Raw genomic sequence first — 21,674 nt, 5'->3', positions numbered from 1 at the left:
AAATTCAGAACTTCTAACTTCCAACATTGTGCTTTAACCACTAGACCAGGGGTGGCTAACCTGTGGCTCCGGAGCTGCATGTGGCTCTTCAGAAGTTAATATGCAGCTTCTTGCATAGGTGCTGACTCGGGGGCTGGAGCTACAGGTGCCAACTTTCCACTGCTCAACCCCAGGCCATGCCACACCTTACCCCAAGGCCCCTGCCCCTTCCTGCCCCCTTCCCTGAGCCTGCTGCACCCTTACTCCTCTCCCCTCCATCCCAGAGCCTCCTGTACAATGCGAAACAGCTAATTGCGGTGGGCAGGAGGGAGGGGGAGGTGCTGATCGGCAGGGCTCTCAGCCTGCAGAAGGTGCTGGGGGTGGGGAGGGGGGAGCTGATATGGACTGACTCTTTGGCGATGTGCATTGGTAAATTCTGGCTCCTTCTCAGGCTCAGGTTGGCCACCCCTGCACTAGACTATGCTTCCTGACCATGTAGTTTATCTTCCTTATACTTAACCACAGTACTTATCTTTGCTTCTATATTTTTGAAAGATTTAGGAGTGCCACTTATGACCTAAGAACTGGACGTATACTGGGTAACCCATTGTCTTTCACCCACCATATACACATTATTTCGTGACATGGAGAACATAGTGGATGTAGTTAGAAACACAGATCTAACTCTGTGATTAATAAAAGGCCTAATGAAGAAAACCAATAAAAAAATATTATCACCAGAAAGTCAAAAATTTTATTTTATTTTTAGTTTCACCACTAAAGAAATATTTTAAAGTTGGGAAAATGTTTTTTTGCTGCATGTGGCTAATTATTATACATAGTAAGAAAGAGTACACTTGCCCCAGAAAGCTCACACTCAAATTAAACAAAGGACAGGAGAGAAATAAGTTAAGTGACTTGCCCCAGAGGCATGCAGCAGGTCAGTGGTAGGGCCAAGGCATAAGAACGCAGACCCCAGGTCCAGTGCACTATTCATTAGTCGCTGCCACTTCTCATAATCTTACGAGCTTTGAGTACAGAAATCGGAATTTGTACTTTAGTGTAAAGCACATCGCCAGTTTGAGACTTAGAATAAACAGTATTAGAAATGTATTTTGTAAATAAGGTCCTGGGTTTATAGTCACTCTTCTTTTGTGTTAACTGTAGGTTGTTACAGATAAGCAGCGGATTCAAAAAAAGAGAGACTGCTTCGATATGACAGGTATGTATTCATTTTAAGTGCCCTTCCAATTGTTCTAAACCTTGAAGTGCTGGAGAATCCTGGGAGCCAAATGCTTTTAAAAAGTTTGTTTTACAATAACATTTGCAATATAACAAAACATGATGCATCTCTGTTTCTCAGTCGCTATAGCTATGTCTGCACTTCACGGTAAACCTGGGCCTGTGAGATCCAGGCTTGTGGACTTGGTCGTTCTAAGCCCATGCTGAAGCGTCCACGCTGCATTTTAAACCAGGGCTTACAGTTGCTGGACCTGGGTCTCACAACTGTCCTTATGTGTCCACACTGCATTAGGCTGACCTGACTTGGGTCTGCGGTTTGAGCTGCATTTACACTGGAAACTTACAGGGCTTGGACCTGAGTCACAGCAGGACTCGGGCTCTGACCCACCCATCCAACAGGGTCTAGAACCCAGATCCTGAGTAAGCTTGGGCTTTGGCCAGCATGCAGGGCCACCATAAAAAAGGGCAACCATGCAGGAGGTGTAGGGCAGCCAAAGTGACCCACCAATGGAGCATCGTGGCATAGCTGTAGCACCTCCAGCCAGAGGTGCCCCAGAGAAACATTTATGCGTTCATCAAAATATATCATCCCATCCCTCACTGAAATGTGCATCTTAGTTCCTAATACCATAGACTGTGGCAAGCAAATCTTCTTTTGATGCAGACCGGATAAGGGAGTGGCCATCTTGCTGAATTGTTGCGGAAGGGGGGCTCAGAAGTAGGTCCTCCTTTTCCCGGTAGTGTTCCCCCTTTTGTGAGAGTAACGGTTTTCCCATTTCAATTTCCCAAGTGATAGGTAATTGTAAACTTGAATCAAAAGAACAACATGGCTTACCTTAGCTGCCTCTGGTTCAAAGCTCAGGCCTTGTGGAGGTACTGGAGGTTCTTTGGGCAGTAAATACCTGTACTGCGTGCTGAGCTCCCTCACGCTGGTGATGCTATTCTTCTAATGCAGTTTTGATTGTGAGCAGCTCCTTGTCCAGTATTTCATAGTTCATCTCTGTGGGGATGATTTTTTGAGAGTAGAATGCACAGGTGTGAAGAACTGACTAGGGTCTGAGTCACTGAGAGAGTCCCATCCTGAGGGCTATATTGGATGCATCTGCTTCCACTATAAATGGGTGAGTTGGGTCAGGGTGTGCAAGAACTGGGGCTGTGGTGAAGGCAGTCTTGAACTGGTTGAAAGCAAGCTGGGCTTCAGGCAGCCAAGTGAATCAAATGGTTTTATGAAGGAGGCAAGTTGGGGGCTATTTGTTCACAGTTGTTGGCGATGAATCGACTATTAAAATTTGCAAAGCACAGGAAGCACTGAAGTTCTCAGTGGGTCTGAGGTGCTGTCCAGTTACGAATGACTTCCACCTTCTGCATATCTATTTGAAAGCTCCATATAACCTAAAAATTCAGTGGTGGTCTGGCATACAAACTAAGCTTTCGTAGTCTCTCCAGGACAGACTGACATTATGGCAGAGCTGCTCAGGGCTTCTCAGAAAAGACCAATATATCATCAAGGTAGATGTCCCTGAAAATTGTTTCTGAAATGTTGAAATGTTGGAAGGGCATTGGTTAAGCTGAACAGCATTACTAAATATTCAGAGTGCCCATATCAGGTATGAAAAGCTGTATTTCATTCATCCCCAGGCCTTATGCATGCTAAATTATATGCCCCTGAAAGAGCAAGTTTAGTGAAAAGGTTCTGACAGTCCAGCAATTCCAGGGGGTAGGGGGGTACCGATTTGAATAGTCACCTGAGTCAATGCATGATAGGCTATGCAGAAGCATAGTGGCCCATCCTTTTTTCACACAAAGAGGACTAGTGCCCCCCTGCAGAAGTGGATCTCTGAATGAAGTCCTTTGTGAGATTGTCCTGCTATACATGCTTAGTGCATCCAGCTCTTGTTTGAAAAATAGTGTCTGTCCATCCACAGGACACCTTGCCCTGGGTTATAGGTCTACTGGACAGATGTAGTTCCTGTGTGGGGATAGTGAATCTGCGTTTTTGTTTTCAAACACACCCAAGTAGTCTCAGTACTTGTCGAGGAGGTTGAGCTTCTGGTTTGGGGCTGCTCTCTTCTGGTTACCCCCCACAGTCCAGGGTCTCACTTCTTAGGGTCTTATCCAATCTTGGGACCATGGATGCGACCACTTGGGGTTGGTCGATTTGTTGGAGGCAAGCTATCTGGCAATATTCGGAGGAGAAGCTAATGCTCCTCCGTCACCAGGAGATCCATTGGGAATGCAGCTCCAACCAAGGACTGCCAAGAATTATTGGAAAGAATGGAGAGCAGATCACATCAAAACATACTAATTCCTGATGCCCTTCCATTTCGGCCTCTAAGGGGACTGTCTCTTAGGTCACCAGTCCTGATGACAGGGATAACCCATCAATTGCGTCCACCAGGTCCGGTGTGGGTTTTGACCGGAGAGGTGGGTTTGGGCTGCCTTAACATGTATAAAGTTAGCAGCAGCCCTGGAGTCTGTCATTGCTAGTTGCAGGGGAGTCTCCTGCGCTTGCTCCAAGACCCGCAACTGCAGTGGCAATTGGAAATGTGGGGAGAGCCCACAGTTCCTGGGTTGGGCTCTATTTGAGGGTGGCTACAGAGCATGGAAGTCTGGTGATGCCCAGGTTGTACCCCCGCTACTGGGCCTGGGCTGGTCCATTTCCTGAGCTCTTTCAAGCTAGGCAGGAGGCAAAGGTGTGTCCTGGCTCCACACAGTAAAAACAGGTTCAGCTATTGTGAACATTCCTTCTCCTCCAGGGTCACGCATGACCAGGGTGACCCAGGTTGACTTGCATGGATTCAGGACTTGGTTCTACAGGTTTGGTGTAGAGGGTGGGCATAGCAGTAGTAACATAATGCTCTCATTGAGCATCATAGTTTTTGCTGAAAAGCATCCTATTTTTTTCTGTTTTGTCTTACCCTCTGGTTTATTCTCACAGCATCTTTATCTTTGAAACAAGAAAAGCTAATGGCAACGTTGGAAATTGAAGTGCAGTAAATTACTACCTTTGTCTGTTCAGTGGTGTGTGTAATTGAAGGGACTTTAAATTGGTTCTTGAGTGAGGGCTGCTTTTGAGGACACACAATAACTCCAAGGGGGGAAAAAAACAAATATAGTAAACAAATGCATTTTTGAAAAACAAAAATAAGACCAGGTAACTGAAAGTTTTGTTGATGTTAGGCCTCATTAGGAAAAACAAATTCCAAATTTCTTTACAGATTCAAAATATGCAGCTTTGGGGGAAGGGCTAATGATTAGAATTACTGTATTTATTGTTAAAAATGCACAATTTTTTCTATTGGTAACTGAACATCAGCACCGAGCTTGGCACTTTACACCTAAGACGTGGCCCATGCCCTGATATGGCCCATGCCATGTCTTACAATCTGCTGTAATTCTGACACTGATAACACCAGTATGGTTTGTATGAGTTTAGATGTGGTGCAGAGGTATATGAATGTTAAAGAATGGACTTCTGGGATTCTGCACCCACTGCTTGCCAGATTATAGCTCAACCTCTTAAATTCCAGATTACTGTGTTTATTTTTGTGACTAATAGCTGCCTCCATTTCAGCTTTCCTTTAAAAAAAAAAAAAAAAAAAAAAAAAAAAAATGTGTGCCCCACTTTACTTTGTGTGTCATTCACCTCCTATAATGGCTGGTCATCAGAGGATAAAGTCTACTACACATGCCAGCTACAAAAGTCAATCCTCTTAACAGTGGAGTTCCAAGATTCAGTCCCTAATAATGACCAGTAATTGAGGTCATTGCAAATGTAAGCTCCACCTCTTTGCGCATAGATTACCAAAATGGAAGACTACAAATGGCTAACAGATTCTTCTCTTACATATCTATCCCCTGGACTCATAGAAAAGGGAGCAGAAAATATGGTCTGTAATTGGACAGCAAAGATTTTTCTTAATAATTCATGTATCTGACACCTAGGTAATATGATATTGTGCATAATATGAATATATGGGATTTAGTGAATTCAATTGTAATCTCAATGGCAAAATATTCAGAGTAACCTTTCGCCTATTGCAATGACTTTGTTATTTTAGTTTTCCAATATTTTTAATTTGCAGTTCAATATAAAGTGCTTCCTGAGCACAATAGGGTTCCAACCTTTGCAACTGATAAGCTTTGACTTCTACATATGAAGTCAACGGGTTGCCTCATGGGTGTAGAAGTCCATCTGTGTGCTGTTATTTCAGGGTTGGAGTCTATATTGGCATCTCAATTATTATGGTAATCATAATTGTTTATTTAAATCCTGCTCACCAGGACTTTGATTTAAGTCACCAAATTCACTTCTAAGGGCTTAGTCCTAAAAGGTGTGAGGAGAAGTGAGGTGCAAACAGAACCTTATAACAATACTACTTGGAGTTGGGCCATAATTCAACATAACTAATCCCAACAAAATACAACAGAGAAATATCCTATATAATATACAGAAAATATGCTGTTTGTTTCACATTTCTTTGGTTGAAAGTTTGTACACAAATTTATTTTTTTGTCAAAAAAACCCCAGCATTATTAAAAATGAAACTTTTAATAAAAAGTTGTAGACATTATGAAAACCTTCTACTTCTCACAAAATTTTCCAGCACTGTTTTAATCGAAATTCATATGGAAATTATTTTCAAAATTATCAAAAATTTTACTGAAACCATGGGTTTTCAGAAAGCAAACATGTTGTTTTTTGTTTAAATGAAAAATTTCAAACATGAGTTTGATAAAAATTTCAGTAAGAAATATTGAGAACATTTCACAAAAGATGGGACATGTCCATTTCAAATCCTGGAAACGGAAACAATTTAGAAATTTTTAATTTAAATTATTTTCCAGTTTTACTGATCAGCTCCAGTTTGATTAAACTACGTTTTAGCATGAGCAGCCATTCATAGTAATACTGGATCTTATCCCTATATGAAAGATGTTTAGATAGTACAGTGATGAGTGTGCTGTAAGAACTTGTGTTGAATAGACAAATGCTATTAAATTATTTCGGTTTATATTTTCTGAACTATTCATCATGGGCAAATCTTTTTTCAACATGTTGTAAAATAATATTGGCATTACTGTTTTACAGAATTGGGGCACTTGATTTGATTGTATTACAATTTAACGGAAACTCATTTGAGAACAAAGCACCGATTAGAAACATTTTAATACAGTCTAAATGTTTAATGGTTTACTGGCAGACTGTGTCTTTGAAGCACAAGGCTTTTTTATATTTAGGTAGCTCATGTTTATAAAGCTCTTCAATTATTCATGCTTTTCTGAAATCTTAGTGTGGGCTGAAATTATTAATAGTTGGTTTAAGCCTGAAACCTGTTAATTGAGGTATAATTTGTTTTAAATCTGAATGACAAAATTCTGCTCTTGGAGATGCACATACAAAACCTTTTCTCTGGGCTCCCAGTGAGAGTTGTGTGCACATATCTGAGGGCAGAATTTTGCCCGAAGTTTATTATGAATTGTATAGTTTAATTATTTCAGAAAGTGATACTGGTTCCAATGTTGTACACATTTCCCACTGAGAACAGAGCCTACTAATTAAAGTTGTCTCCTTTGGAATCAGAGGGAGTAAGGTCAGCAGTTACGGCACTAGACTGGAAATCAGGAAACCTAGTTCTGTTCTTGTGTCTGCTACTGACCTGCTGTGTGATCTTGGGCAATTCACTTCACCTCTCTGTTCCTCGGTTTTCTTCTTCCCCTGTGCTTGCTTTGTCGTGCTCCTTCAGGGAGGGATTGTCTCATACTGCGTTTGTCTAGCAAAATAGGGCCCCAATCATAGAAATGAAGGGCTGGAAGGGACCTCATGAGGTCATCTAATCCATTCCCCTGTGCTGAGGCAGGACCAAGTAAACTTAGACCATCCCTAACAGGTATTTGTTTAACCTCTTCTTAAAATGGTTGAATCCTCTTTGCTACTGCTATGCACAGTGGCAAGTGTTTGCCACGTGGGATCTAGAGTTTGTGAGACAGATGCTTTAGTTCTAACGTAGAGTATTACTTTCACTTTCAGCTGTAGAATTACTGGGAACAGGATTAAAGGGAACAAATGAAGACCATGATCTGCTTTTGACTTCCGCAGCACCAGATGTTCATGGGATCCATTCACTGTTTGCCTTGATCCCCTCATGGACAAAGAAGATTTTGTTCAAACGAGAGTCTACTATTAGCCAGCAGCTGGTCAGTAAGAGATGGTTGATGTTTAATATCTGAAAGGGTTGAAGAGAAGCAAGATCAGCAGTAGTCTATCACTGGGAATTTAGTACTTAATTAGTATACAGTTTCTAATTGTGTCTCATATGATTATGTTCACCTTCGGTAGCTTCAGCAGTAACATCTAAATGCATGAGTTCCTTATAACCTTAGTGACAGGTACAGTCAAGTGTATGCCATATAAATTCTAACTCTCTAAGTAATAAAATGCATCTGTACCATTTGATGAATTTGTTTCTGTACATTGTGCATTTTGTCATGGAAGTCTGGTCACCGCTAATGAACATATGTCATTTAGGCTAATAATTATATGGGAGTAGATAGTTTAAACAAATTTGTATATACAGATAAAAGAAGATTCGTTGGTGGGATGGCAGAGCTCTTAAACACCAAGGTTGAGAATCAGTTTAACTTCTTTTTCTCTTTCTTCATTATATTACACAACTTGTGTTGTAGTTTTATATTGAGATGAGTTCATATACAACACAGATTTTTGTTTTTTCCCTTCCCAGCCAGAAGATGTGCCAAGAATTTCAGTGTCTTCTGGGTATGGGATAACTCTTCAGAAATGTGCAGTGGTAAGTTTCGAGATACTGCTTTCTCGTATTTGAGAAAGTATTAAGATCCAAATCTTATGTGAATATTTTTTGTCCAGTTATATAAATAAGACCCCTAATATATCCCAAAGCCAGTACACAGAAACAACTACTTTTACCTTGTATAATGCAGGGAGGAAGTTGTTATACAGGAAATGTAATCTAATACTTCAACATTATCTGTAAGGAATGAGCTTTGAAACAATAGTCAGCAGCATTTACTAACACTGTACAGAGTACAGAACATTACTGAGCAGTGTAGTCTTTATATTATTGATGAGTTGATATTGCCAATGGTATCTTAAACCATAGTAACCTGTGACATGGGTTCATGCTCCCTAAAGGCTATGGTATCAGAATTAGCAGGGTGAGAACCACTATTAGAAATATCCTTAGTTCTGGAGACTCTAGGAGCACATGAGGAATGATAGCAGTAACCACAACAGCATCTGCAAATGATCAATCTTCCCTTTATTAAAAGCCTTACTACACATATAGTCAATGCCACAGCTATAGATACATAAGTGAAGATGGCGAAATATCATAAGATGTCCAACATCGATGTTTTCATACAGGTTGAACCTCTGTAGTCTGGCACGATCAGGTCCGGCAACATCCGTGGTCCGGCTTGATTTTATTTATGTTTTTTATGCTTCATCTACTTATTTCCTTGTGCCAATGCAATAAAATTGTGTAACAACAGTAACAATTTGTTATGAAGAGAGCCGGTAAGCCTTGGCTAGGCGCCGTTGCAAGCATTGTTCTGTTTATTTGCCTCAGAGAGCTTAAAAATAAAAAGAGACCCGCTCACTACAATATTGACCTCACGTGGTTCGGCAAATTCTCTGGTTCAGCACCGGTCAGGTCCTGAAGGTGCCGGACTACAGAAGTTCAACCTGTTCTTGCCTCCCCAAGGGTACCATCAAGATGGGTGGATCTCTCAACAGAAGGTTACCTGTAGAGCAGTGGTTCTCAACCAGGGGCCCAGGGCCCCCTGGGGGTTGTGAACAGGTTTCAAGGGGTCTGCCAAAATAAACCAGAGAGCTGGGCCAGTGTTAAACTCACTGGGGCCCAGGGCAGAAATACCAATTCTGAGCCCCACTGCCCAGGGCTGAAGCAGAAGCCTGAGCAAATTAGCTTTGCAGACCCCTCCCCCTGCCCATGGCCATGGGGCCCTGGGCAGTTGGTCTCCTTGCTACCCCATAATGTAGACCCTGGCTTTTAATCTACTGAAAAATAGTTGTTGTGGCACAGGAGGGCCATGGAATTTTTATAGCCTATTGGGGGGGCCTCAGAAAGAAAAAGGGTGAGAACTCTTGCTGTAAAAGGTCTCCTGATGGATTCGTCCTCCCTATTCATACTGAGGATCCCTTTTTCTTCTGTGTTACACTCATGCCCATAGCCCTTATGCAGATGCCTGAGGGTTCCAACCCCTTTTCCCGTATCTGGATTTCCACACTCCATAAAATTTGGGGTGCCTCACTTTTCATAGGGTATCCTTTTAGTTCCCCTTATTTTAATTAGCATTTACATCAGTAAGTTCCCATGGTAACCTGCCCTCACTGCAGAATTTCCCACAATGTTACAATCTTGCAGAACTGATGGGTACGTAGTGGCATATTTTCCAAACTTCACTTATTGGCATATATTTTACAGTAACCTTGTAACTTCACTGGTACCTCCTCGGTTACCTGCTCATGCCTACCCTTTAAGGCTTAATGTGTCTAAGATAAAATCTTACAGGCCAAAGCCCTACTTTGCTTATAACCTAATGCACACTCATAAATGCTTGCCAATCTTACACCTCTATAATACTATCCTATTTATTGCTATACCTATGCCTACAATTTAAATCTATTCACCACATGTTAATTATATATAAATTAACCACAACAATAGATAACACAATTAGATAAGCCACAGCAGATACTAGGAGGAAGTCTAGTGTAAACATAGAGTGAAAGAGACCCTCAAACTGAAATATTTTTTTAAATGACTCAATATATTTCAATTACTGCACCTGGCCCTTAATCCATCTGCCAATGTTTGGGGCTTTATAATCTCATTTTCCAATTTAAAAAAAAAATATTTTTTCTCTCCCCCTGCTGTTTGAAAAACTCACACAAATGGAGGGAAACTGACAGGGATAACAGTGAAAATGACTATACACAAAGACTGCTGTCAAATACACAGAGGGCCAGATTTCCAAAGATATTTTGGTGCCTAAAGATGCAGACAGGTCCCTAGTGGGATTTTCAAATGTGCACCAGCAGCCAAGATGCCTAACTCCCATTGACTTGAGGCACTTAACCTGCTTAGGTGGGTTTGAAAAATGGCTATTTTTCCAGTTTGTTTATTTTGGGCCAGATTTTCTAACCTAATTTGGTTTTTCGTTTTTACTCTGCTCGGATCAGGTTTGAATATTTGTAATTACAGCCAATTTACTCTGCCTGTCCCTTGCATGGAGAAAGATAGTGTGTCATGCTTTAAGTCAAGCTTGGATTCAGCCTTTTAAATGACCAAGCGTACAAGCATTGGGAATTTAGCAGCTGATTTGAAAATATTGACCTGGTGAACTGGACCAGATCATATGCACCGAGTGGAAAATAGGAAATGGAGAATACATATGCGTTACATTGCAGAGCCTAATTAACTGTAATGTTATCATCAAAATGGCCATAGGTCATAATTAGCAAGACTGAATATTGATAATTTCAGTTACATGAAGTGGTGAGACAAAACCTCCCGCTTCAGAAAGCTTTATAGAGCAGATTCACTACTCCTTTATTATAAGAAGATCTTGGAGAGAGAGTTTTGAAACACTTGCATATTTGATTCTTTCTGCTACTCATAGTACAACCTAGGCAGTCTCATTAAAAATGGCAAAGTCTTGCTGCGCAAGATCAAAGCTAGTCTGCTCCAGATGGTAGGATTATCAAGAAATAATCTTTCAATGCTGCCAGTTGTAAATTAAAAAAAAAATTGTTATATGTGAATTGTCTTCCACCTTTGGATCAAATTCATATTTTATTTTAACTTACTAAGCTTGCACTTTTATTTGAATCCTAATACATCTGAACAGACATTTTCCTCCTAACACCTGGCTGACCATATGGCAGTCTCTAGTAATTTAAATGGAAAAGAAAGATCTACTTTGTTCCTCCATTTTAGGAATGTTTGAGGCATTTCCTTTGCAAAACCAGCGGGGAAATGACATACATTTACTCATTGAGGGACAGATTCTGTAGTCCCTTCCTCACGTAGATAATGCCACTGAAACCCGGGTGTAAAGATGACTCACATATAGTGGGTCTGGCTCCTCCACTTGTACATTGGGAGTGGGGGGAATAAGGGCCCAATTTGATCAGTGTGCCCTTTAAACTAGTGGTTCTCAAAGCCTGTCCGCCACTTGTTCAGGGAAAGCCCCTGGCGGGCCGGGCCGGTTTGTTTACTTGCTGTGTCCGCAGGTTCGGCCAATCGCGCCCCCACTGGCCGTGGTTCGCCATCCCAGGCCAATGGGGGCTGCGGGAAACCGTGGCCAGCACATCCCTCGGCCCGCGCCACTTCCTGCAGCCCCCATTGCCCTGGGACGGCGAACCGCCGCCAGTGGGAGTGCGATCGGCCGAACCTGTGGATGCAGTAGGTAAACAAACTGGCCCTGCCCGCCAGGGGCTTTCCCTGAACAAGCGGTGGACCGGCTTCGAGAACCATTGCTTTAAACTGTGTCATTCACCAAATGATGAGAACATCAATGTGTTAGTGCTTTACAGTTGCAATAATCTTAAACAGGACCCTGGTAAATCTTTATAAACAGATGCAGGGTATAAATGATTCTTTTTCCTTTTATTTTTTTTTGGCGAATGACACCTCTCACTGTCACTTGAATTCCCATGTCTTACACACCAGATGTGTGGGAATCATTGCTAAAGCTCTTCCACCCTTTCCCCAACATCAGATTCTGTCTGCAAGTTCCTGATCCTTCTCCCTTCCCTGATTACTCTCCCCCCTCATCTCTTCTGTCCTGACTGTTTCTTCTCCTTTCCACCCTTCCCCCATTTTTGCTTCTTCACCCCAGTCTCCTGTGTGCTAGTCCATGGGCTGATAGCATTTGCTGATTGCCTTTTAGAAACAGAGGACAAAAAACCCAGGGCTCTATAGTTGCTCAACTGTCTCTGTGAGATGCTGCTTCTGCTTCAGACTGACAGCATCAGGGTCTACTGTAGGAACAAGAGCTGCAGGTTGCAAGTGAAATGCGAGGGATAGCGGTTTAAGGGAGATTGTGGCCCCTGGGCATCTAATCCCTATGATAGCTGAAGCTGTAGGAAGTTCTCCTCAGTGGAGGTGAGGTAAAAGGGTTTTCCCTCTCCTTTGCTATCTGTTAGAATGTCTTCTCTAGTGCTTGTCAGCGAAATATCGAAGATCTCCTGTTACTCCCAACTACTCACCTTCAGGCTCTTTCTAATCAGAAATGAGGAGGCAGAACTCCAATGTAACTATTATTATAGCATTCAAAAATGTGCAGATGTATCCAAAGACATCATCCCTTTGGCCAGCTGAGGAGAATTGCAATCAGAGGCAGGAGCTGTTGTTGTGAAAGTGGGAAGGAGTTGCTAGGGCCAAACACCGAATGAAGGACTTTATTAGAATATGGAAAATAGGATTATCCTTTAAACTACTCTCTCTTTCTACTTCACTTTAAGGAATTTGCCTAGAATTTTCTCCAGTTCCCCCCCATGATACAGGTGTAAAGAAACAGCACACATCTGTGTACCCAGGAGCCACATATGAAAGGTGGCTATGGAAGCTTATTTGTGCCCTGCCCTCACAGTAGAGAAATTTTTTGCAGAGCATGGGAGGAATTAAGCATGTGGGGCCTGATCCAGTAGGTGTGCTCTGAGCATGCCGATCTCCACACAAAACGGCGAGGGAGCAGGAGGAAGCCTCCTTTGTAAGCTTTAGCCTAATGGTTAGGGAACTCACCCAGGATGTGGGAGACCTCAGTTCAGTTCCCTTCTCTGCCTGTTGAGGAGAAGAGATTGGAACAGGACTTCTCACCTCTGGTCACGGCCCTACCCACTGGACTGTGGGATATTCTGATGGGAGATCAGTCTCTCCCGTTCAAAGTTTTATAGAAATAATTAAATCTGCCCTGGGCCAGACTGAGAGGGAGACTCTGAATGACTCTGTAGTCCACACCCTTCTTGTTTGCAATTCCTATTGGCTAGCTTAAGTGACTCCCGCACCTAGTGTGTGCTGACTTTTGTGGATTCCATTCTCAGGCACCTGTCTCTCTCCATGCATTGTGTAGTAGAAAGTGTAGGTGCCTAACAAAGGATTTGTGGAGTTTTGTGATTTCCAAGACGCAGATTATTTAGGTATTACAACCGCAAAATCCCTTTGTGGATCCAGGCCAAAGCCTGCTAAATAGAGATGGAACAGTGTTATGGAAGATTTGAATCTATATAAATATATGAGAGCCTCCTCTTAGCCAACGCTGAGTGATGAAACTGTGGGGTAGACTGCAGGCCCCACTTGCAGGTTGGGAGACTCTATCCTGGGAAGCAGTGACGCTGAAAAGCAGTGACACTGCAGGTCATGGTGGATAATCAGCTAAACATGAGCTTCCAGTGTGATGCTGTGACCAAAAGGGCTTGGATGTATAAACGGGGGACTATGGAGTAAGAGTTGAGCAGTTATAGTACCTCTTGTGTGACTGCTACTGGAACACTGTGTCCAGTTCTGGGTTTACAATCCAAGAAGGTTATTGAATAATTGGAGAGGGTTCAGAGAATAGCCATGAAAATAATTAAAGGATTGGAAAACATGTTTTGTAGTGAAAGACTCAAGGAGCTCAATCTGTTTGGCTTAACAAAGAGAATGTTAAGGGGTGACTTGATCACAGTCTGTTAGTAACTACGTGGGAAACAGAGATTTGATAATGGGCTCTTCAGTCTAGCAGACAAGGGTATAACATGGCCTGGAGTTAAAGCTAGACAAATTTAGACTTGAAATAACAGTAACGGTAATAATCTGTAAAAACAAGAAGAATCAAAATAAGCGGGAGAGCGTAATAGTGTGTGTCTCCACAGTAGCAGTCTGCACTGAACTGCCTCACAAAACGGCTGCTTTGAGCTGCAGCCTAGACTCCTAGAAATTTAAAGTACAACACACACAAAGCAAATAATAACAGATGCATCCTACATCTACTACAGACCCTGGACACCTTGGACATGGCTGGGAATGCCCCAACATGTGAGCGGAGTATAAAAAGACTCCATGTTTGGGAGGAGGAAGAGTTACTGGGGCCAGAGTGTAGCTGACATGTCCTGGTGACCAACTTTAGGCCCCAGAGAGCAAGCACATGGCTTGGACTTCCCAATAGGTGGGCTGAGCCCAGCAAGGCCAGTGTTTGTTGGGAGGGAGCTGGTTGCAAGGAGGAGCAACCAGAGGAGAAGCAGTCCAGGAATTGTGCCCTGCAGCAGAACGGGGACGTTCCATATTGTCTAAAAATAACTGGGGCAGGGCTAAATAGGGGGAGGAATGGAGTTCCATGGGTGGGATGGGGACTGACAAGCCAGCAGGGGGGCGTACAGCCCCTGGCTCCAGAGATGGCCGCAGCTGCAAGATAGGGATGCGCGGCCCTAGCTTCAGAGCCCACAAGCCCTGGCCGCAGTCAGGAGAGGGCACACGGCCTGGAGAGGCCACAAGGCAGGGATGCACAGCCCCTGCTGCAGCAAAAGCCGCAGGATCGGGGTGCATGGCTCCAGCTGCAGCACAGCCCCCAGCTGCTGCGGGGCTGCGGCACAGTGGGGGTGGACAGCCTCAGCTCTGAAGCTGGCCACAGCCGGGGGGGTGCACAGCCCTGGGACGCTGTTGGGACAGGGCGCACAGTCCCCCGCTGCAGCTCCTGCCACAGGGTTCGGGCACGCGACCCTGGCTGCAGCCCCCGGCAGACGCCGCGGTGCTTGAGCACAGTGGGGGATGTGCAACCGCAGCTCTGGAGCTGGCCACAACCGTGGGGGGTGCACAGTCCTGGGATGCTGTCGGGAAAGAGCACACGGCCCTGGTAGAAGCTGTGGGGCTGGGGCTACGGGGTTGTGATTCCAGATATCCAGCTTGCAGTTGCAAGCTGTTGCAGCAGGGCAGGGGCACACAGTCCTGCCTCCACCCCGCACTTCAGCTGCTGACAGCTGAAGCGGAAGAAGTCGCGGAGGTCCAGTAAAGTCACAGAATCCGTGACTGCCGTGACCTCCGTGACTAAATCATAGCCTTACCCATGGGTCCTAAGGTGAGTTAGCAAGCCCGTGAGACGGGGGGAATAAGAGGCTGTATAACCCTTGCAGACCAGGAGTTAAATAGGAGATCAAGCTGCATCAGGAGAATGAAGTGATAGCAAGTGTGACGTGCATTAAGGGCCTTCTCTTCATGCTGCCAAAGCTGAGTGTTATGAATTTTCCAGAACCTGATTAGAACATTGCATTCCAATTCTCCTGTATGAGGTCTCTCTGGGATTTTCAGATTCTTGTTTTCACTCAGTCCTTTCTCTGCATGAGCTGTTATCCTGGATTTCAAACTACAGATTTTTCTATTGCACTGTCGCCAAGCAACAGCTTGACGTGTAGGAGATTAAAATCTCTCTGGGAGTTTGAAATCAAATGGAGTGTGATGTTGTCAGCAGGTCACTCAAAATGCCCTCAAAGAAAAAGCTTTAACACACACATGCACGCACACACTCTAAACTAAGTGGGCCTAGTAATTTGCAGCTAAATACTACCATTTCACTCCAAAACAAAACTATTGGTATTTCTGGTTTTAGGTGGCTACTCAACATGATCTCCAAACTGCATATGTAAGACTTCTGATAAATAATACCAACACACCATCTGCATCCAATGTCACAGATCTCATTCTGCTGGACAATATTACTGGCCTCCATGTTCAAGGAACCAGTGGTAATAAGACTACAGATGGGTTCCAGATATATAGGAGAGGATTCCTGCAAGGTAAGTAATTAAGCAGTGACTCTGCTTTTCAATATGTGAAGACAATTTTTGTGACAAGAAAACTTCAAATTAGGATATTTAATTGTTTATTCTGGTGACTTAGGTTAAAACAAAAGCACCCTTTAACAATTAATATATCTTAATTCCAGAAAGGTTTGTTTTCAATTCTGCAATTGTAATATTCTTTCAACTCAGAGGTGTGAGTCAGGCCAAATTTATCTCCAAGCTTGGAGTTGTCTGACATCAGTGGATGCAGAATTGGACCCTTCAGTTGTGTAACACTTAGCTCCTTCAAAACCTGACACAAGTAAAGAATGTTTCTGTATTACTTTAATTCCAATGGAAAGATTTTTTTTAAAAACAAAATCCTGGATAATCAGTATCAAAACAAATCTGATCTGGATAATTTCTTTATCCAAGCTGAAAGTCATGCAGACGGTAACTAAATAACTTACTCAGTAAAAAGTGAAATTATATGTTTAAAAATTCTCTCAAAATAATCTAAGACTCTTATCCTGCCATTGGGTCTGCTTGGGCATAAGGGTTCACCTGCTTGGAAATGACTGTGGAATTTGGACCTAAAGCATTGTCTGCAATATAGATAAGGGAGATTTTAGATCTATATAGAGTTCAACCCACAAACAAAAGTAAATCTTTATAACCATAAATGAAACCAAAATACAAGCCCTCTCTAGCCTTGGTTTCAACCCCCTACCTAAAAACTTGGTGTGGAGCCCTGTCCTCCTGCAGGAAATCTCCCTTTTCTGATTCCCAGTAGCTGTTCTTATATCCCTTATTTCCCTGTGTGAGCGGAAAGGAAGGAAGCCAGAATTAACTTCTTGCTTCCTGGGGTCATGATATTGGCCCTGCACCCTCTTGAAGTACATCTTCAGAGCTGTTAAATTATGATTACTTTTTTCAAGTAAATAAGCAATGGCATGATAGCAAAAAACTGAATACTTTCCAAATAGTAAAATTAGTCCATATGGGGCTTTAGCATGGTAGGAAGTTAATAACTAGAGCCCATTTCTGATAATGGAGGCTTGGTTGGTGGCACAGATCATGGGGTTGGGTATTGAACCTGTTGGCAGCGAGTTACTGGCTTTCAACCCAGAGATTCTTTAGAAAGAATTATCCCCCGAGAAAAGAAACTTGACTTACATTACTGAATTGGCAAACAAAGCTGGAACAATTGTCACATCTGGCACAGCTTCCATTAAAACTGGAATTGAATTTTGCTTTCCTTGCCAATGGAAGGTGTTTCCATCATTATGAAGAAATCTAAACTACGATGGCAAAACAAGAACAAAACTCATTTGGTTGTAACTCTCATTCATTGATATGTTAGCCCCCAGCTCAGCCCTAAACTGCTCTCCAGTGATGGGCACAAAGATTGTGCCTGATGGTACTTAGAGATGTGTCTGCAGATAGCATGTGTTATACACAGTCACTTCATTGCTTGGAGGTGTTCTAAGTTAAAATTCCATTTCTGCTTCAGTGAAGTCAGTGACAAAACCTTTTGGCTTCAGTACACTGCAGATGTATGCGGTGGGGAGAAGGTTTGCCTTCCTTTGAAGCATCAGAGATTGGCCACAGCTGGAGATTGGACCCCAGACAGGATGGACCAGTGCTGTGAGGTGGTACAGAGAATGCTCTTTCTTAAATGCCCGGTTGGTGTGTCTTGCCCATATATTCAGGGCCAAAACTGGTTACCAGATTTTGGGTCAGGAAGTAATTTCCCCCCAGGTAATATTGGCAAGGATCTTGATGGGGGTTCGTGTTCCACTGCAGGATGGGGTGCTGGTCACCTGCTAGGATTGACTAGGCATATCTTGCCTAATCAATTCTTTGCCATGTAGGGGCCTCGGGCATTGGTGGAACAATCGTCCCTCTTGTTCTCTGCTCGTGGCACACAACAGTTCAGTCTCCTGCTGACTGAAATGCTTTGGTCTAACTAGATTGATTGGGCTTAAAATTAAGGTATCTGTGTGAAGGTTAATGTCCTGTGTTTATATAGGAGGTCAGACTAGATGATCTAATGGTGCCTTCTGGCCTTTAAGTCCATGAAAGTATAAAACGGGAGCAGGATGAATCCCAGAATCAACTTCAAGCCTGTACAGGAGACCACTCTTATTAGTTACCTCTCATTTCAAGAGACCATCTCAAAGTATTCCTCCCCCAAGTAATGAGTACAGTTCGTCTCCACTTTTATTAAGACCATCTCCATCAAGCAAATGTTTACTGGTGTCTTGAATGCTCACTTAATACAGATTTCATTGCAGTTATGTCACAAAACGTACTGGCCTGATTTGCTACTGTGTGGACAGAGCAGGGGGTGAACTATGCATGTGTACACCCTGTAACTGCAGGGACAACTAAACATGTGTTGGTGGCGGGTGTGTGTGGGGTTGGAGGGAGGAGGGGTTTATCTTATTGGAAAATGGAGGCTGTGGTACTGCTGCTGGCCTTCCCCACAGATTCCTTCTAGGGAAGGAAACTCCAAGGTCCAGCCACGTCTCCATTGGAGCCTCACCAGTAGAGGTTGCCTGGGAGAGAGAATGAACTTTCTCCTATCCCCTTCTGCCCTGCTTTTGCCCATTTTGCACACTGTTTGGTGGCTCTGCCCCTCATACTTCTAGTGAAGTGAGGATTGCAAGTGGCTTATGCCGCTGCATCCATGTTCTAAGGGGTCTATCTGCTGATGCAGACTCGCAGCTTGGATTCTATAAGTGGAACCTAAAACGCTATTTCAATCTATTATTTATGTTGAGCCTGATTTTCAGAGGTGCCGAACACCTGCAGCTTCCATTGTCTTCAAGTGTGTGGTCAGCACTTCAGAAAATCAAGCCCATTATTTTCCTATAAAACTCCAAGGATGTGTAATTCTACTGGGTTCTATTCAAGTCTTTTGTATTTACCGATTTAATAAAGAAAATAAAGACATGACTCTGTAATACACTCATCCACATTTAGTTTACACACTGATTTTTCTCTTATAACAGTTGGAGAATACTACTCAATCAACTACATTGCATTTCTTGATGCAAAAGAAACCTGGGATGGCAGAGCCTTGACACTGCCTGCTAAATTGACCTTCAACAGTTCATCAGTGGTATTTCATTTTCAATTTTATTTTATCCTTTATAATTTATGTACACACACTATGGGAATACTGGAATCTGCTCTTGGCTGCCTAAATGGTAGGGTGACCAGATCACCCAAGACAAATATCGGGACGTGGCGGGGGGCGGGGCCAAAAAAAAAAAAAACCCTTCCTCCGCAAGCGCTGGAGGGAGGCCCGGAAGACGCAGAGGAAGCGCGGGGCCGGGGTAAGTAACTTTCCGGCCTGGTCCCTTGCAGGCAGGACTCAGTTGGGTGGTAGGGCGAGGAGGGAGGCGGCCCGCGGGGCCAGGCGGCGGCTGTTCTCACCCCCGGCCAGCAGGACTCGGGAGCAGCCGCTGCTGCAGCTCCCACTGCCGTGGGGGAGGAAGCGGCCATGGCGCTCCGCGGCTGCAGCTCTGGCGCCCCCGAACCCCCCGAGCCGGGGCCTGCTGCGGGGACCCAGCAGCACGCACGCTGCGCCCAGCCCCTGGCCAGTCGTGTCTGGGCTGCTGCCCAGCTGGTGCTATCCCGCGGCGGCCCCGGAGTGGGGGCAGCAGGCCCCAGCCCCCCCGTCCCGCAGGGGAACGAACGGGGCTGGGCGGCCGATGCCTCCGCCCCAGGGCCACCGCGGGATAGCACCAGCTGGGCAGCAGCCTAGACGCGACTGGCCAGGGGCTGGGCCCAGCGTACGCGCTGCTGGGTCCCCGCAGCAGGCCCCAGCTCGGGGGGTTCGGAGGCGCCGCAGCCGCCGAGCGCCATGGCCGCTTCCTCCCCCGCGGCAGTGGGAGCTGCAGCAGCGGCTGCTCCCGAGTCCCGCTGCCCAGGGGGACAACAACAGCCACCGCCTGGCCCCGCGGGCCGCCCCCCTCCTCTCCCTACCACCCAACTGAGTCCTGCCTGCTCAGGGCCAGGCCGGACTCTTACTCACCCCAGCCCCGCGCTTCCCCTGCGTTTCCCGGGCCTCCCTCCGGCTCCAGCGCTTGTGGAGGGAGGGGGAATGGTGAGCCCGGGGAAGAGGCGGGGATTCGGGGAGGGAGCCAATCGGGGGAGGAGAGGGCGGAGTCGGGGCGGGGGGTGTGTGCGAGCACTTCCGGGCTCTAGGCTCCGGGGCATTTCCTTGTTTGTCCAGTGTCCCGACCGCATGTCGGTCGGGACGCGGGACAAACAAGGAAATATCGGGACGGTCCCGATAAAATCGGGACGTCTGGTCACCCTACTAAATGATGAGGTCAGCACATAGTGATACAAGCTTTTAGACACTATTCTCTGAGTGACTGTGATGAATCTGTAAATACATGAGTATTATACATTAATGATGGGAGTGACTTATGGCACTGGGCCTCTCAAGTTCAATAGATGAAAGAAGTTAGAGCTCTATTATTTGTGTATTAGCCTATAATTTTCTCCCTATATTTGGGACCTCTCTCCATTTTATCTGTGCATTCAGAAAATAGCAAAGTTTCATCCATTTGTTTTAGGAGTATGTTATAATGTAACCTGAATGTGTGAATGTTCACGCTTGAACTCCTTGTTGTCTCCTAGGAATTGAAAGTTGAGCCATATACTGGTGGAAATGTAATTTTCTTTTTCTTTATAATATGGTCTCAGCTTTTCCCTGGTGGCTTTGCTTTCTTAATTGTGGGCATTCTTAATGTACTTGTTCATTTGTGGCCAATTCTTTTACCATGTCTTTGTATATATGTAAACAAATATATATTAAAATCCCTTTTATGTAAAGACCAATTGACCATCTTAGTAAGAATGATTTATGACAATTCTTTAAATGGCTCTTTTCATTCAGCATTTAATGGCTAATTGGAACAGCCATAGTTAAAAAGAAAAGTCAACCATTAATTGATGGGGGCTAGTTTTGTTTTGGAGTGAAATGGTAGTATTTAGCTGCAAATATCCTTAAATGAACATATAAACAGGTTTTTCCAGCATTGCCTTTTATGGGGTTTTTGCACCTCCCTCTGAAACATTGGGTATGGTCCACTGTCAGAGAATAGGTGGACCACTACACTGTTTTGATAGTGCAATTTTTGTATGATCTGAAGATGAGTTGTCTGTGCGCGTTTTCCTAAGGGCTAAGGTCATGCATGAAAGGAGTGAGGTATTGAGACGCATTACGTCACAGCACCTAGAAAATCACTGTGATTCACAAAGCCTGAGTTAGTTGCCCAGGCTCCCAATACAATGAATAGGGAGACACAAGCACCTTAGACAGTGATCCACAAACACCAGTATGCCAGGCAGGGAGCCACCTAAGCTAGGCAATGGGAGATGCTGACCAGTGGTGTGTGCACTAAGCCTCACCCCTCTCACAGAGTTAGGCACCTAAGTCTGGGTTGCAGGGAGGTGCCTATCTCTACCAGCAATTGTCTGCTGTGAACCCTTTCCTGTATTTAGGTACCTATGCTGTTTTAGCAAGAAGCTGGAGATAGGGGTTGGGGAGGAGGACCTCCTGCATAACTTTTAGCCCAGTGGTTAGAGTTCTCACCTGAGATGTGGGAGACCCCCA

General features: G+C 44.3%; 1 protein-coding gene across 5 annotated transcripts in view; it reads left to right on the top strand.

Annotated features, from left to right (window-relative positions):
- Positions 1-21,674, top strand: part of EVC2 (EvC ciliary complex subunit 2) — a 163,539-nt gene that overhangs the window by 5,790 nt on the left and 136,075 nt on the right. For 4 of the 5 annotated variants that reach the window (XM_034771841.1, XM_034771839.1, XM_034771842.1 and 1 more), the window contains exons 2-6: positions 1,147-1,201; positions 7,253-7,419; positions 7,965-8,030; positions 15,865-16,051; positions 19,054-19,163. In XM_034771841.1, coding sequence (XP_034627732.1) covers positions 1,147-1,201; positions 7,253-7,419; positions 7,965-8,030; positions 15,865-16,051; positions 19,054-19,163 — 585 coding nt within the window. Of the gene's footprint in view, positions 1-1,146; positions 1,202-7,252; positions 7,420-7,964; positions 8,031-15,864; positions 16,052-19,053; positions 19,164-21,674 lie in introns of those variants that run through there. The other variant, XM_034771843.1, reaches the window with a different exon arrangement.

The sequence above is a fragment of the Trachemys scripta genome, chromosome 5 (assembly GCF_013100865.1).
Source record: "Trachemys scripta elegans isolate TJP31775 chromosome 5, CAS_Tse_1.0, whole genome shotgun sequence".
NCBI lineage: Eukaryota > Metazoa > Chordata > Testudines > Emydidae > Trachemys > Trachemys scripta.
This window is presented reverse-complemented; position numbering and strand designations above follow the sequence as displayed.